The sequence below is a fragment of the Mus caroli genome, unplaced genomic scaffold (genome assembly GCF_978045245.1).
Source record: "Mus caroli unplaced genomic scaffold, Mus_caroli_1 scaffold_4, whole genome shotgun sequence".
Classification (NCBI taxonomy): Eukaryota; Metazoa; Chordata; class Mammalia; order Rodentia; family Muridae; genus Mus; species Mus caroli.
In genome coordinates, this window is record NW_028227259.1 from 14,952,384 (window position 1) to 14,969,287 (window position 16,904).

Consider the following 16,904-nt stretch of genomic DNA (forward strand, 5'->3'; position numbering starts at 1 on the left):
CAGCTGCATCCCCATAGCCCTGTCAGTTCATCCTGTCAGTTCATCCACTTCTCTTCAGTGATCCATGCAGATGCTAAGAATAACAATCAAGAAACTATATCCACACAGAATTAGGAGACTTAACACAAGTGAGTTAAGATCGGCACTCATTTCCATTTAAAACGAGCGTTGTTTTTCATTTGAGAGAAAAATTGTCTGACAAAATTCTGCACGCTGTCTTGGAACAAGCAAGTCATTTTAGATGGGCAGATATTTAATTAGGGCACCAAATTTTCCTCTGTGAACATCTGCTCTATATCATGTCTATCATTTATCACACTGTGTGTGATTTAATTTAGAACTTTTATCTGACTACACTAATAAAAATCAAATTGGTAGTAAGGAAAAAGAATATATTAATCCACCTGATATTATTCAAATTTCTAAGTGAAAATACAATGAAAAATAAGAAAGCTTCCCAAGGGTAGAATGTGTTGTCTATAATCACTGACTTCAAGTGAACGTCAAAAAATTTTACATTAGAGAGTTTTACTATCTTAAGACTTTTTTGTCGTTTACTTAAAATCTGAATTTATATGACTTTTCCATTGTAAGGTAATAATGCTAAGGCTAAACCTCTTCTATGATATCTACTGTAAAATGAAAATAAACTATCATGTTGCCATAGTATTTCCTATAGAGTAAGAAAGTTAGAACACAGTGAGCCCTTGGCGTGAGCATGAGGCCGGCATCCAGAACGCTTTTACTGTTTCTTTGCATGGTGCTAACGTTGAACAATACTCACTGTTCAATACAGACTTGGCTCCGTTTACAAAGAAAATGCTACTACATATCAAATGTTAATATATAATAAAATGCATACTTCAAAATAATAATTACTACTGTACTAATCCCTGAAAGATATGTGATTTTAACTATATTTTTAATATTCATGTTTCATGATAGTATTGATTACATATATATTTAGACGCATAATTAGAAGCATTGATGTTACAAAGTCAGTATTACTGAATCCCTGTAATGTACCTGATTAGATTATAGAGGCCCTTTAGATGTTCTTTACTGTATAAACACTATCCCTGAAGCTCAGGTGTTTTCAATCCTAAAGTTTCACCCAGAGCTGCAATAACACACACATTATTCGGGACTTAGCTATATAGCGAAGAATTTAAATGCCATGACTGAAAAATACTGTGTTAATCTCTTTACATTTACTTACTTACTCTGTGTGTGTGTGTGTGTGTGTGTGTGTGTGTGTGTGTTGTGTGTTCCAATGTATGCATGTGGTTATTAGAAGACAATTTTTTACTTTCACTACTGTCTGGTAACAAGAAGGATCTCTACCAGCTCAACACTGTTTTCATCTCCACTCCCTGTTCCTCTATTCCCGGCACCACTGTATATTTAAGTCTATTGCTCACTTTATTTTCCCCAACCCATTTTTAGTATAATCCTTGCCTGAATTTTATCTGTTTTAAAAGGCAACAAGAATTGCTTGTGATAGGAAGCACAGAGGACTTTCTGAATACTGTGCACAACACCCGGATACTCTACACTTGCTGTCCCATAAACTGCTCCCCGACAATGTCATTTGGCAAATGTCTACCAGCCCTTAAACTGAAGTCCCCAAAGGTCACTGAGAAGTCCTAAACCTCAGCATGGGAAAAACGTGCCCATCTTTCTTAGTCATCAAATATTAAAACCACGATGTGATATCACTAGAAAGCCATCAGAATACAGAGACAATAGCAAGCTTGTGGTATTCGAAGTGAATAGAAGACATAATCACTGTGTGGCTGTGCAGTTGACTGGGAACTGACTGAGAGTGGACCGTGCCTGAGAGTCGTCTATTGGGATTTACTGAAGGCCAGCACAGGCAACTTCTATGGCCTGGCAATTGTATTCCTAGAATAGAATCAGCAAAAGCACACCCATGTCTGCAAAACACAAGTGCAAGGATGCTCAGAACAGCAAACTGAGATCAGGACTGTGAGTGATCTGTAAGGTCAGGAAAAGAAAGAGTTGAGGTGTATCTGGGACAAAATGTTGTTGCACAGCAATAGTACATGACCTGCGGTTATACACTGTGGTTTGAGCAAAAGAAGCTGAACCCAAGAGTGCACTCATGCATACGATGCGATCCATCCATCTGCATTCTAAAAGTAGCAACCACTCATGGTGACAGAGTCAGGACACTGCCTGCTTGCTGGAAAAGTGCAGGAAACTGGTGTAGTCAGGAAAGTGCCTGCTGGAAAGGACAGTGCAGAAAAGGGATGGCCTTGGGAGGCACTGGGCTTCCCTTCTTGGTCTAATGCTGGTTAACAGGTATGTTCAAATTTTGAAACCTCTTCATGGGTACTTTAAAAAGAATGGACCGTTTTATTCATGCATTTAACAATTTAATTGACAGTGAACTTAAAGAATGTATCTGCATATTCTAAAGTCTGAAATGTAAAATAAATAAATGTTTGTTGTGTTACTACCAAAGCTTTCCAAGAGTAAGACGAAATCTATATAACAAAAATATACTGAGAAGTTTTATATTTTGTTACCTTTTTATATTTTATATATACTTCTGCCAATTTTTCCAAATTTAACCAAATTAAATTTGCCAAATTTAACCAAAACTTTATATATTAAAACAACACCACCAACAAAATGTTCTTAATTTGAACTTATTAAGAATACCACATTGAAGACCAACAGTCTCAATTAACCTGAACCCCTGAGATCTCTCAGACACTGAGCCACCAGCCAAGCAGTATACACCAGCTGATATGAGGCCTCCAACACACATACAGCAGAGGACTTCCTGGTCTGGACTCAGTGAGAGAAGATGTTCTAATCCTCAGGAGACTTGAGGTCCCAGGGAGTGGAAAGGTCTAGTGCGGTGGGGCTGGGGGAGTGGGGACATCCTCTTGAAGATGGGGGTTGGGAGGAGGAGTTATGGGATGAGGAACAGAGGGTGGATCGGGATGGGGATAATGACTGGACTGTAAAAGAAGATTAAAGAATAATAATTTTAAAAAATGCCAAAAATGCAAATTTAAAAAAAGAGAATTCCACATTTTTATCAAAGTATAAAAGCAGTCACAATTCACTCATTCATCCAAAAGTTAGTGGCTAACTACTAGGCAAGAAAGTACTTAAGGGTTTTAAAGTTTATTATCCTTCTAGTGCTTTAAGTCACAAATGTCAGTGTCAGTCAGAGCCAGGTGAAGATGAAAAGGGGCAGCCTGGATCCCGGATCTAGTAAGCCTTTGTTGTGGCAGTGGTGGAGACCTCGAACTATGGGGGCTTTGTGAGGCTCAGGCCTCTGTGTGGGGAGTGTGTCGACAAGCCTTGGGTTCCCACTGATCTTTTCATGCGGGTCCAATTGAAATCACAATTTACTATGTGAACCCAAGCGGTTTTTTCGGAATGTACTCTCAGTAAAAGCAAACAAACAAGAAACGCTGGCTGTGACAAACGGGGCACATCTGTGAGCCGAATTAGGCATATGGCTCCTGGTTTATAAAGTCTGAGACACAATGCTTGCTGGGTCCCAGCCCTGAGCACTCTCTTGGCCCTTCGATGCCCAGCCACAGGAGCGCCACTTTCCTCCTGGTTCACTGTCACCTCAGGATTTACAGTTTTATACCCATTGACATGATGGGAGTAGAAATGTATCTCCTCGTCCGTGTGTGCACATGTGAGTGTGTGCCCATGATGCTCTGAGTGATACTAACTCAATCCGATGGAGGAGTGCCCAGGAGGAGGTGTTGGCACTGGCAAACTTTCACGTATTTGTTTATTGACTCTTTCCATCATTCATTATTTAGGTTTAAAAAAAAATCTTACAAAAGAACCACTGTTCCATGGGCATTGGGCCTGCCAGTTGTTTAATTAGCTACAGTTCTGGTTCCCCCTAAGTCTCCTTTGGACCCTCATTCTCCAGTGGCCAAAGGGAGGGCTGTTGAACAGCCCAGGCACCCTCCTACTTGTCTTTGAAATCTCAAAATACAGGCTCCTGGCACAGAGAGGAGGTTTCATACTGACTGCCTCACACAAGGAGAATATGCAAAGTGGGGACGGCCTCCCCAGTAACAAGATAATCATTCACTGGCAAAAAACTAGCAGGGAGACCCCTGTTTTCCTTTCCCCTAGAAAGGAAATTTAACCAGTTTTTCACTGATGAGACTTATAGCAGCTGAAGGTGTCAAGGAGCAACCTCGTTTTTGGAGACATTTTAACACAACTTTGGGGATTGTAAAAAAAAAATCACAAAACTAACAGGGTCTAAATGTCTGTTTACTTTTTAATGAAGAATGTCTAGATTTTATGTACAAGCAGCAAATGAAACAATATAGTGAGTGACTGGTGTCCTGATAGAGAAGATACATAACCTCTCTTAAATAATTACTGCTTACATCTTCCAGTTGTACTTTATAATCAATGTACCTTGATATGATGAGATTTATAATGGCCAACAGGAGGAAAAAGGGTCTTTTTTACAGGACTAATCTTATAGCATTTATGTTTGATAGCTGCTGACTTCGTGTAATTTCCTCTTCTACATTTAACATTTGATATCCATCACAAAGTATAAGACAGTCCACTTTAAAAATGTATCAACAAATGATCTTTTTAAGGACTTATTTATTATTTATTTATTTATTTTATGTACATGAGTACACAGTAGTTGTCTTCAGGCACACCAGAAGAGGGCATCAAATCAGATTGAAGATGTTTGTGAGCTACCATGTGGTTGCTGGGAATTTAACTCAGGACCTCTGGAAAAGCAGCCAGTGCTCTTAACCACTGAGCCATCTTTCTAGCCCCAAATGATTACTATTCTTACTGCTCTTAATAGATATTACATTTTCTAGTAAACATTATATGTAAACTTACAGATACCTCCTATAGTGGAAAGCAAAAGTTTCATAGATTAAATTCAAAATATGAATTTAATACACATTTGCCTTTCTATCACTTATTTCAAATAAAAAAGTAAGAAAGTATGAATACAATGTACATTTATATAAACCATTCCCATATGCTATCTATCTAAAAATCAACAAAATATTTTAATTTCATAAGCATGTATCAACATATAATCACCACAGTCTTATAGGAGTTATAACTTGGACATTTCTGTTAAACAAAGAATGACTTAATATCTAAAAATTGTATGAAAGTATAAACGTTGTTAAATAGAACTATTTTATTCATATAGTTAGTGGCTACGAGAATTTCTAATTATATATCTTTATTTTTAAGCTATTATTAAAATATTTATCTGAACATAGAAAACTAAATAGATCTAACAGAAATAATAAGAATAAATTTGAATAAATTTTTATGAGTTGAGAAACAAGAGATAATAGTGAACAAAATAATTTTCTAAATCAAGTGGGCATATTTCTTGTAAAATGCCAAGACTATTAAGTTTATGACTACACTCACTATAGTTGTTTAAAATAAAATACTTGTTTTAGACAAATAGTGCTAATGGGCAACTTTTGAAAACTTGAAAAGTGTTATAAAATTTTATTAATATTGCAGTGGGGCTTTTGGTGTGAACTATTATCAGGAAAAGATTAATATATTAAAACACAAACCTTAGTAAAGCACCAGTGAGACAAACATATCCATACTGCTAAAAATGCCATCCTGCTAGCCAGTGCTGCCACGCTTGCAATCCTAGACCTCAGGAGCCAGCAGAAAGAGGGTTATAAATCCAAGGCCAACCTGAGCTACATATCAAGACCCTGTATGAAAGCAAATAAACAAGCAAACAACAAAATGTACATATTTATAATATATATGTCTTTAAAATGTTTTAGATATCCATCCTTTCAGGCTCCATTAAAATAGAATTTCCAAAGTTAGGAGAAGTGCAAGATAATATCTAAAACCTTTGAATAGTTATGGAAACTATACACAAGTAGAAAAAGAAATAATTTACAGTCAACAAGATTCAGATGCACTCTGGCAAAAATGTCACTAGTACTGTCTCTAACATATTTTCCAGTACATCTGTACTCTTCTGGAGGTAGACAGACAGTCTTGGTGACTGCAAAGCCAGCAACATACTAACTTAAAGAGCTGAGCTGCTGTTCTCTGCAGGAGGAGAAACTTATCAAAATCACATGCTGAAATTCCTAAAGTTCATTTTTAATTTTCCGTGGTGCAAAATACATTTGCATGACTAATTTAGTCTGCATATTTAAAAAGTGATATAAATATGCTTTACATAAAGTTACACTAAAAAAAATACTCTATACTTACAAAACATGGCAGCAGTCTACATTTAAAAACATATGCCCTTAAGGACAATCAAAATTTGCCATATTTGGGTCTACAGATTCTGGAGGTGGCCAATATAGTCATCCCAATCATCTTCATAAAACCTGTAAGGAAAAAAATGTAACTTCCCATGTAAAAAACAAAAAGGAGGCCTCTGAATAAAGTTGAAAAGACTGTCTTCTCTTTAAGCCCTTCATTATGTGTCTTTTCCCCCAGATACTTTAAAACCATCTGCATTAATCAATCCCTCTCTTTGTCCATAGAAGATGAAAAGAACAGGTGTAAGATGGGAACACTGCCAATGTCAGGCAGGATTTCCACTCCCAGGAAAGGACTCCCTGGGAAATTCCCTTTCCTTGTGTGTGGTGGGAGGATCCTTTGAAATGGCTGGGAATCCCAACCTGGATGGTTATTACTTCCTGTTGCACAGGTAATGGGAAACTTAGTTCACTGAACAATTTTTATTACGTGACTTCCTCTGACTGGTCCTAGAGAAGTGTGCTCCCATGCTATAATAAAGCCTGCTCACAAAGGAACTGCTACCACCTCTCTCAGGTGAGAGAGGCCAGCTATCAAAAGGATGAAGACCTCAGTCTTAGAACTTAAAATCAAGTCATATTAGTATGAACAAAAACACAACCAAAGGTTCCAGAATCGGGGCAACACCGCCATTTCAGCCTGGCAAACCTGAGCAGAAGAACCAGCCAAGTAGCACCTGGAGCCCTACCCCATGAAAACTGTGAAATAAATTATGTAGTTTTGCAGGTAACTACAGTTTTAATAATTTGATATATAAAATAAAGCTCATACCCATAGCAATATACTAACACCATGTCTGATGCCTGTGAAGTCCGGCAGACATCTTTGGATCCCCTGGAACTAAAATTACAGATGGTTGTTAATCACAATCTGTAACTGAACCTACTGCCTCCAGAAGAACAGCCACTGATCCTAACCACAAGTAATTCAACATTTACATATTTTTGTATTTCTTGTACTTATATGTTGTGTTAATTAAGAGTTAAAAGTAAAATATACAAAGCAAAGAAAGAGAACCAAGTGATCCAAGAGCTGTCTGGCTTTGGTCTTCTGTTCTAGAAAGCCGGTGTTCACATGCACACTACAGTGAGATGCCCTTCCTCTTGCATACATCTAAGTCACTCCTTGTCTAATGGGTGCTTCAACCCTGAGAAGCTTTAAATAGAACAGATTCTCAAATTCTCAAATTCTCCCAGGCAATGAATCACACCTGAAGATTCAGTATGCACACAAACACACTTACACACAAATTTAAATGTACACAATCAAACATTCAAAGTAGTGAGGAATGAATGGTCAAATATACCTCCCCCTTGAGCCTCAGTCCTGAAAAATGATCTTTAGTATACAACACTTGAGATGTATTGATTAAATATTTTCTGGTATTTGTCTCTGGCACAGTTGCTTCTTCCCAAACTTCCTTGCCTCTAAGATGACAGTTTTATGCTCTGATTTGGGAAGAGAGTTAAGTTCTCTATCTAGTACATTAATAAGAGTAATCTCTGTACTTCTATACCTGCCCATACCTTTCCCTTAATTCATTTATTGCCTGGCAAGTCTTACCACCATTAAGCAGACATTAGTATTCTGTTTTAGCCACATTTGGCTTCCTGTAATCAAAACTGTCCTCCCTGTAGTACTGATTGGTAGTGTTTGCCTACTGATTTAATCATGATCTTCTTTTCTCCTATATGAGTATGAATTTATACCACCCTAATTATGTCACATCTCTTCTCACTCTGTTTCCATGGATATACGTGAAACATTCTGTAAGTGAAAGATGAAGTAAAACTGAAGTTGGATAGTAGAGATTCAGCGACGACCCTCATCCCCATTCTAGATAACTTACTAATTAAATCTGTGTTAATAAATCTATTTTGGCCAAGACCCAATTTTTCATATGACTGTAAATGAGAATGAGAAGAAAAAAATAAATAAATCCAGAGCCTTTGTGATGCCCTTAAAGGAATGAACTGTTTGCATAGTTGAGTGTTTCTACATTAAAGGCTAAATCTCTCCTCAATCAACAAGAAGTACAACTGGAACTGCTTTTAATTCTCATTCTCACTTATCATCATAATCTAAATAAAAATTGTATATAGTCTGCTGGTGCACAACGCGTGCTTCTCGACTATAGCAGCAATGCCCGGTAAACACCTTGTGATCTCTCAGGATGCTTATGATAGGCTCAAATGCTTTAGGGCCTTTCATCTTTTCCTGTTTGAATTAATGCAAATTACATACGGGTCAGCTGAGTACTCTGCTCAAAACTCCATCTTCTCGATTCTGATTTCAGAAAACTTTCAAGTACCATCATATGCCATTGAGGTCCTCCATCAAGCTCATCAGCCATTACTTCTCCATATATAACCTAGTCAAATATTCTCAAACGCATCCCATAGTGAGCCTCTGGAAGCCTTTTAATTTAAATAATTTCATTAACTATGATAGCGGTTAACTTTGCATTTCACTCAGCTAGTGCTCCAAGGTCCCCGTGGTGCTTTGGGAATAGATCCCACACTGCTTATTATCATGGAGCTACAGTTTCCGTTTATGACACGTAGAGTTTTCACATTGGACTACATGGCATCAAACATCCAGTCCTATGGACATTAAGCTTAATTACATATGCTTCTAGTTTGTTAATACAGCAGATTTTGTACTGAAAAAGCTTCTCCACAGTGATTAAAGTAAAATAGAAAAATCTTTAACAAAAGCTATTTGGCCTTATCTTGCATCAATGGGAGGAGAGGCTATTGTTTCCATGAAGGCCCCATGTAAAGAAATGCCAGGGCAATGGAGTGGGAATGGGTGGGGGGTTAGGGAGCATCCTCATAGAAGCAGGGGGAAGGGACAGTATAGGGGGTTTCCTGGAGGGGGGAACTGGGAAAGGGGATAACATTTGAAATTTAAATAAATGAAATATCCAATAAAAATAACATATAAAATAACATCTAATTTGTATGTGATATGTACAAAAATAACCTATAATCATGGGAAAAAACTATTTGGATACACTGGAGATTATTGAAGAGCAAAGACTTTTTCTCTTGCAACATCACCTAGTTCCTGTACAGGGTAGTGGTGAGTACCAGTGTGGAAGACTTGAGAAATCACCAGCAAAGGCATAAAATTAGCTCAATTGGAAAACGAGGGCAATATCTAAGACCTGAGGTTGTTTGTAATTTCTGCACACTGGGCATAAATTGCATTCCAAATCATTTGTTATATGAATTATATATATGAGCAGACCCTAACCATTACTGGAAAGTGAAAAACATTGACAGCTATAACTTTAAGTTCAGCTACGACACGAATTAGCAATTCTTATCATTATGGTCAAGCAGAAAAGAGGAGCAGCAGAAGGATGACTGGCAGAGAGTCTCCCCAGTGATCAGAAGGTATTTTACCCATGTGCTAAGACAACAAAGAAAGGCACGGGTTCAATGGAAGGGATATGGTGGATAGTCTGTGTTCTTCAAGAACAAAAATAACCTTCCTGCATGAGATGACTTAAGGAGAAAAACTGATTGAATAAAAATGAACTGAGAAAAAAGAGTAAACTGAGTTAGTGATGTGAAAGATGACAAACATATACCTATACATGGTGAAGCCTCTACAGGAAAGGTAAAAGAGACTGACTGGTGCAGAACTGTTACTCAAAGAAAGTTTATAAAACATAAACGTAGGTGATATAAACCTCATGTCTTTATATCCTAGGAAATTTCTCTATTATTTTGTCACAGACAACTCCGTTTTAAATGACTTGCTGAAAAGCAAAGATGGATACTATTTTGAAAACAAACAAACAAAAAAGAGCCACTGATAACAAGTAAACACCAATGTGAATGAAGCAAATATTCACCTCTAAATGGAACATACACCACTCATCTTTCTCCCAGTGCCGAGATTTTGCTGGAGACAAAGTATTGGAGCCAGAGGCTGTGAATGACTGCCCCAAAATATATTCCTTTGTACACATGAGGGCAGCTGCACATGAGGACACATGGTAGAGGTGACAGCATGCAATCTCCCAAGCCAGACCATGTCCTAGTATGGAGAGGATATGTAGGCACCTAATCGTATCCCCAACCTTTGAACTATCTGCTGGGAAAGGGAGTCCCATTTCTCTAGATGACAGACACATCCAAGACGTTTTGGGCAACACAACTGGTCTTCATTGATTTTTGTTGTTCTTGTTTGTTTGCTGTTGTTGGCTTAGGACACAACATTGGGTTGATGAGTGTCTTAGTCAGGGTTTCTATTCCTGCACAAACATCATGACCAAGAAGCAAGCTGGGGAGGAAAGGGTTTATTCGGCTTACACTTCCATACTGTTGTTCATCACCAAAGGAAGTCAGGACTGGACCTCAAGCAGGTCAGAAAGCAGGAGCTGATGCAGAGGCCATGAAGGGATGTTCTTTTCTAGCTTGCTTTCCCTGGCTTGCTCAGCCTGCTCTCTTATAGAACCAAGACTACCAGCCCAGAGATGGTCCCACCCACAAGGGGCCCTTGATCACTAATTGAGAAAATGCCTTACAGTTGGATCTCATGGAGGCATTTCCTCAACTGAAGCTCCTTTCTCTGTGATAACTCCAGCTGTGTCAAGTTGACACAAAACTAGCCAGTACAATGAGGATAAGGAAGAGTTGGAGGGGTGAATATGATTAAAGTATGTTGTATGATATTCTCAAAGAACTAATATAATCAAAAGTAAAGAAAAATAGAGATGCCAAAGCATCTTAAAAATATTGAAAGGATTAATATAACAGACTTAATTGATAATCCTCTGCTCAAAGAGAGTTCAGGATCAATAAGTGTGCCATTAAATAAATGCAACAGAGATCACATGGCTAGCAAATACACACAGAAAATGAATGGGCATGCATCCCCATATATGCATATTATATCATTTATGCTATGCAGTTATGTAATCTGACCTTGCACTGGTACAATTTCCCTTCTGTATCTCTGCCTAAAGTTCTCCAATTCCATCCCTGTGTCTGATCTTTAAGAAATATCAAGCAGTGCACTGAGATGTGTTTGCGTGTGATACTTATATTTAATTTACAACTATTTAGGCACACCTACAGTACCTCAATCAGGGACAGGCTCTGGAGGAAGCTAGTAAGTGCTTTGATGTTGCTAATTGTATTCCTACCTATTAATACCTAGTGTGTTAAGTAGTATAAGTACTATCTGAAAGAAGTATTAGCATAAATGAATGACATTCTTTATATTATGGCTGTGAGATATAAATTACAGTCAATACTGCATTTTCATAGGTAGAATGTATTAAATACCTTATTAAATGCCTTTTTAATACCATATGTGTGTGTGTGTGTGTATATATATATATATATATATATATATATATATATATACTATACATGCCATGATAAAATTATAGGGTATATTCAATTATGCCTTCTCATGTACATGAAAGGCAGCAAGCCATGAAATCAGAGTATTATTTTGCAGACGGCTAAATGAAATCATGATGAAACATGCTACAAAGTATGAGCAGGATAAAGCAGAGCTCACTCAGCTTACAGGAATCAGGTAGGAACCTAACCGTTGAGACTCCTTGTTGGCAAACATTATCTTGTTAAAAGTAGCAATGGTATTTGCAGTCATTGCTAATAAAGCACCATATTGCCTAATGTAGGTTTGGGGAAAAGATGCATGTCTTTCTCACACTGAGAGTCAGCTTCTATTACTTTGAAGTCTTTCCCTCTGCTGTGTTCCACACTTCCCCTGGCTAGAAAGAACATAATTATAAAATCAAAAAGCTTTATGTGTCATTTGTAAAGTACAGTGTGCAACATTTTATTCATATAGATTGTATGTCTCTTTGTTTATGTGTATCTCTTTCTGAATCTGTCTGTTCACACACACACACACACACACACACACACACACACAAACAAACATGTGCACGCACGTGAACGCACACATGCCACAAACGTATATACTCTGTTTTGGTGAATTTCTATGTAAGAGTACAGTAGACAACACACATTGATGTTGCAAAATCTGATTCAAGCAGACAAGTTAAGCAGACAAAATTGTTTGGTGAATAAATGCACAGATAAATACACAGCAGGCTAATTAGCTCACAGGTTGAGAGGTAACAAGGATTTTAAAGATACCGAGAGGTCAGTCAAGTAGATACCACTCAGTGGTTGTATCTTTCATGGGGGAAATAGCACAGACTTTCTTTTCGAGTCTATTTCTTACCTCTGAATGGTGCCCAACTCTGATGAAGGCGCAGTGTGGATCAAAGGCTCCAGTAGCACAGGTCAGAAGGTGTGTCCTGTTGTAGTGATGCAAAACCCGGATATAATTGGCACACTCATTCTAAAGAGGATTCAAAAGGGACAGACAGAGTTAGAATGAAACAAATGTTTAACCTGCCTTTGATCTTTGCTGTCCCTCCACCTAGAATGTGAGTCTGAATTGGGAGGGAAAGGAAGGAAGAGAATAAAGAAGATGAGAACCTGGGGGAAGGAAGCTAGAGTAAGTCACACTTTAATGTGCACTGATATGTGACATAATGTTTATAATTTTTATAATACTGTAGACCATTTCATTATATAATATCACATTGGGGAAATTAAAAAAAAACAAGGATCACAAATGCATTAAAAATGATTCAATTATACTGATTTGCATTCAATGTGTTCCCTATATAATTAAAGTATTCCCTGTGCTTACATTTTAAAAGAACAATATAAACAGTGAGCCAGAAAAAATTAGAAAGTCAGTAATTAGGGAAAAAAGCATTATTATTAAGAAAATATATGATCTAGACAGTAGGGCACTATAGCGTGTTTTAATAGCTTTACATTTTTTTAACTGGCGAAAGTAATTCTGATTAAGATTGCACCATAATACCAATATGCCACAGTCCCAGGAGAGAGCAGTAACACAGAAAGCCTAGCAATTATTTCTTAAATTAGAAAACTACGCCCTTAGGTGTAGAAGTTTCCACTGGCACTACAGAGTTTTCATAGGCAAAATAGTACTTTAAGCCTCGAAATGATAAATTTACATAAAATGTAATTTCAGTAAGAATTTTTTTTTTATATATAAAACCAACCACTAGAAATAACATTTGATGGTAACATTGCTCTGAGGATCTTGTTATTGCAAGTCCAAGGGTCAAACATCTTGGTACATAACGTTGGCTTTTTGTGCCAACTCATGCTTGGCCTTAGCAATAGAAGGAAAGAAGCCACGGGACCATGTTCCAAGGAATCCTCCTTAGACACTAGTTTTAAATTCATGTTTACAGAGAACAACATTTAACTCATTCATTGTTGAACTCACTTATAACCAAACATCCACTCAGACAAACAGGGCTTGCCTGACATTGTTTAACTTCTCATATACCTAACATTTTGCTTAGTGTGTGACCCCATACAGTTAATAGAATCTGACCATGTAGACAAGGCAAAAGGTTTTTGTCCTCACATGGCTTGAAGCATCTGCTTTTTCCTCTATTGACACACTGTCCTTAGAAAAATACATACTTCATCTGGTCACATTTTGGCTCAGTTGAGCACAGACTGACATGGGCTGAGAGGATGTTCAATGCTCAGCATCTCAGTGTGGACTGAAGCAGAGAGAGTTGATTCATTACTTGGCTACACTCCAGCTGCAACCGAGAACTGGGAGTTACTAATAATGTGTCAGTCGTTTACATATTTTAGCTTAATAGAAACAAAGATAAGTTTGCTTTCAAGGAAATACCTATGGCCTCTCTCCAAGGCATGTATTCCCTCAGGGATGGCCACTCCTTACATTCGAAAGCCTCTCTGCCATGTCTGAGAGAATCTGATGAGTGTTGAGAACAGCACTTCTCATTCCTGGACCTCATGGACTCTGAACAAGATAGACTTTGCTTCTAACAACAGGAAAGACCAAAGAAGCTTTGTAAAATGACTCCATTATCTTTCCTACTTCATCTTCTCACACTTTGTGGTCTCCAATCAGGATCTCTATATTGAAATTAGTCTTATAGAGCAATGTATTTATTGTGTATTTTCTCCCTTTATGAACAGAATTGTATATATGTCTTTCAAAAGAAAGTAAAACTTTGTTGATTCAGGTCTTTCTAGGTAAGCAAGAATAGAATCTGATTTGTTTATGTACAGTGAATGGTACTTACTGCATCTTTTCCTTTCATTATGCATTCTTCTACCTTTACTGCTGTGCTAGGCCAGTATATCTGAAATTGAAGATAACTTATGATTAGGGCAACAGTATTTAGAAGTAGTCCTCACTAAAACCGTTTCATTTCCTTCTACAATTCAGTCCATTAGCATTTTTGTTCGACTTTCTGAAAAGATAAATGAAACCTTATTCTCTTCAGATAATTGTCTGGGTGATAAAGAAACTTAGCTATGAGCTTTCACTTCATGAAAAATCTTTCTAGCAATCCTTAATCTTCCTGTCAGTTCATTTCACGTCTTAGGCCTTCAGAGCCAGTCGTGCTGGAACAGCAGTTCTCAACCTGTCAGACACACCACAGCTATGGGTGGCTATACAGTGAGTTTGTGGTCAGCCATGCTTGTCGCCGCAGTACTGCCTTACAAAACAAAACTGTTTAACTGTTCCGGTTTCCACATGGCTTTGAAGTTGTCATGATATCTCAAGTTTGTTGGCTTCTTAAAGAGAAGAATATAAAAGACAAAACAAACAAACAAACAAAAACAAGCCTTCTTCCTCTTTGTCAAGTGTCTAGCACTTTGCTGAGACTAAAGCAAACAAAGAAAAACAAACAAACAAACAAACAAAAAACAAAAATGAAACAAAACAATTAGTTTTTTCATAATTTTTATGATATTATTACTAAACAAAATGGCTTTCCTTATCATTATCTTTTCACCAATCTCCCCTTTTCTCTTTTTTTGTATGGACTACGGAATCAATTTACAAGGGGCCACACATTGCCCTAATAATTATAATCTATTTTTCCTTTTACATTATAAATGTGTACACAGAGGTCTTAGTTTATAACACGACTTAAGCCACTGCTCAATATCATCAGGTGCCTGAAATTCATCCCTCCTCCCGACTTTTGGTTACTCATTCTTCCTTTCTATTCTAGCCATCTGACTTACCATGAAGGGGGCCATTGTTGTAACTTGTTACTGGATATATTTTTCATGCTTGCCCACAGTCTTTTAAAGTACTTACTATTGCTATTGGACTCATACTTCTAATTGATGTAATATCTCATCCTCATATTTTTAAACTAAGTCTATGGGAGTATAGAAGTATTTCATGCCTCTTATGACTCCTTTAGACTTCTCGTTGTTCCTGTCTATATTCTGAGTCACATTTGTCTACAAAAGCATTTTAATTATGAAGCTGAACATTAGATATTTCCTTTTATTTAACAGTTGGTCAACACCAGGAATGTGAATTCCTGTTTAAATATCAAGTTTGCTGATGCCGCCAAAAGAAATCAAAAGGCAGGCTATACAGGTTATACCTTGTGTAGTAAAACCAGGGCTAAGATGCTTTGCAGTCATGTTTCAGTGGAGCTGGTACTCATTGAAGTATGTTGGCTGGCTTTCTTTCACCAATCACTATACTTCTAAGCTGGTTAGTTTTTGAAATCTGATGCTTATATTTAAATCCCACCTATGTTTAATATATAAGTATTCTTTTAAAAGCTGGAACACCATAAAAAGGGATTCTATTCCAGAAGTGAGTAGGGGGTTCATTATGTCAGTCACATAGGATATAGCCTGATCCAGGCTTGAAGCAGGAGTCATATTGAGAACTTACAAAGCAGTGGCCATGACATATTTTTGCATGTGACTAAGTTTATTATAATCTGAGCGAGTACTCTGTGCTTTGAATTTTGGCTGGTCCTTGATTTTTTAAGAGTTTCTTGGAGGCAATTACTCAGTGTCAGAATTTTATTTGTACCTTTCACAGTGCATCATATAAATCTTACATGAAAGCCTACTGGTTTCTTTGTTGTAGTAGTTGTTGGTGGTATACAAAAAGACAAGACAAAGAACAATATAACCCAGAGGAAAAAAATCTTGGAAAACTAAAACAAACAAACAAAAATATAAAGCATATACATAAAATCTTATCATTGTTGTTCCAGGTTTTCAATCAGTGAGTCACATGCAATGAATAAAGACATAATATAAGAGTGTTGATGGTATGGATACCAGACATGAATCTGCAGTATTCAGGAGGTTTATCTGATCTAGTATTTATTTATATATTCTTAAAAATTGCCTAAGGAATATTCTCCAATGACATAAAACTTATTCTACCAACTTGATAATTATGAAATTACTGTGGATTCAGAATTTAGTCAAATTTATGTGTTAAAATATATATAAATAGACTTCATATACATGTAGGCATAAGTACATGTATACATCTTAAACAAGGTAAAAACTCATTTTTATGTGTCTATCATTTTATGATTTGGTTTATTAATATGAACAAGTTAGAATAAAGATCATCAATAACTCAGAATAATGCCTTCTAACCTTAACATATAGGACTCTTCAAAATTTTATCACCCTTCCTTGTGCACT

General features: G+C 37.0%; 1 protein-coding gene across 1 annotated transcript in view; it reads right to left on the bottom strand.

Moving 5' to 3' along the window:
* The window catches only part of Sema3e (semaphorin 3E), a 220,667-nt gene that overhangs the window by 71,310 nt on the left and 132,453 nt on the right, over positions 1-16,904 (bottom strand). The window contains exons 3-4 of the mRNA XM_021163140.2: positions 14,501-14,560; positions 12,568-12,687 (exon numbers count right to left, since the gene is read on the bottom strand). Of these exons, the coding sequence (XP_021018799.1) occupies positions 12,568-12,687; positions 14,501-14,560 (180 nt within the window). The remainder of the gene's footprint in view (positions 1-12,567; positions 12,688-14,500; positions 14,561-16,904) is intronic.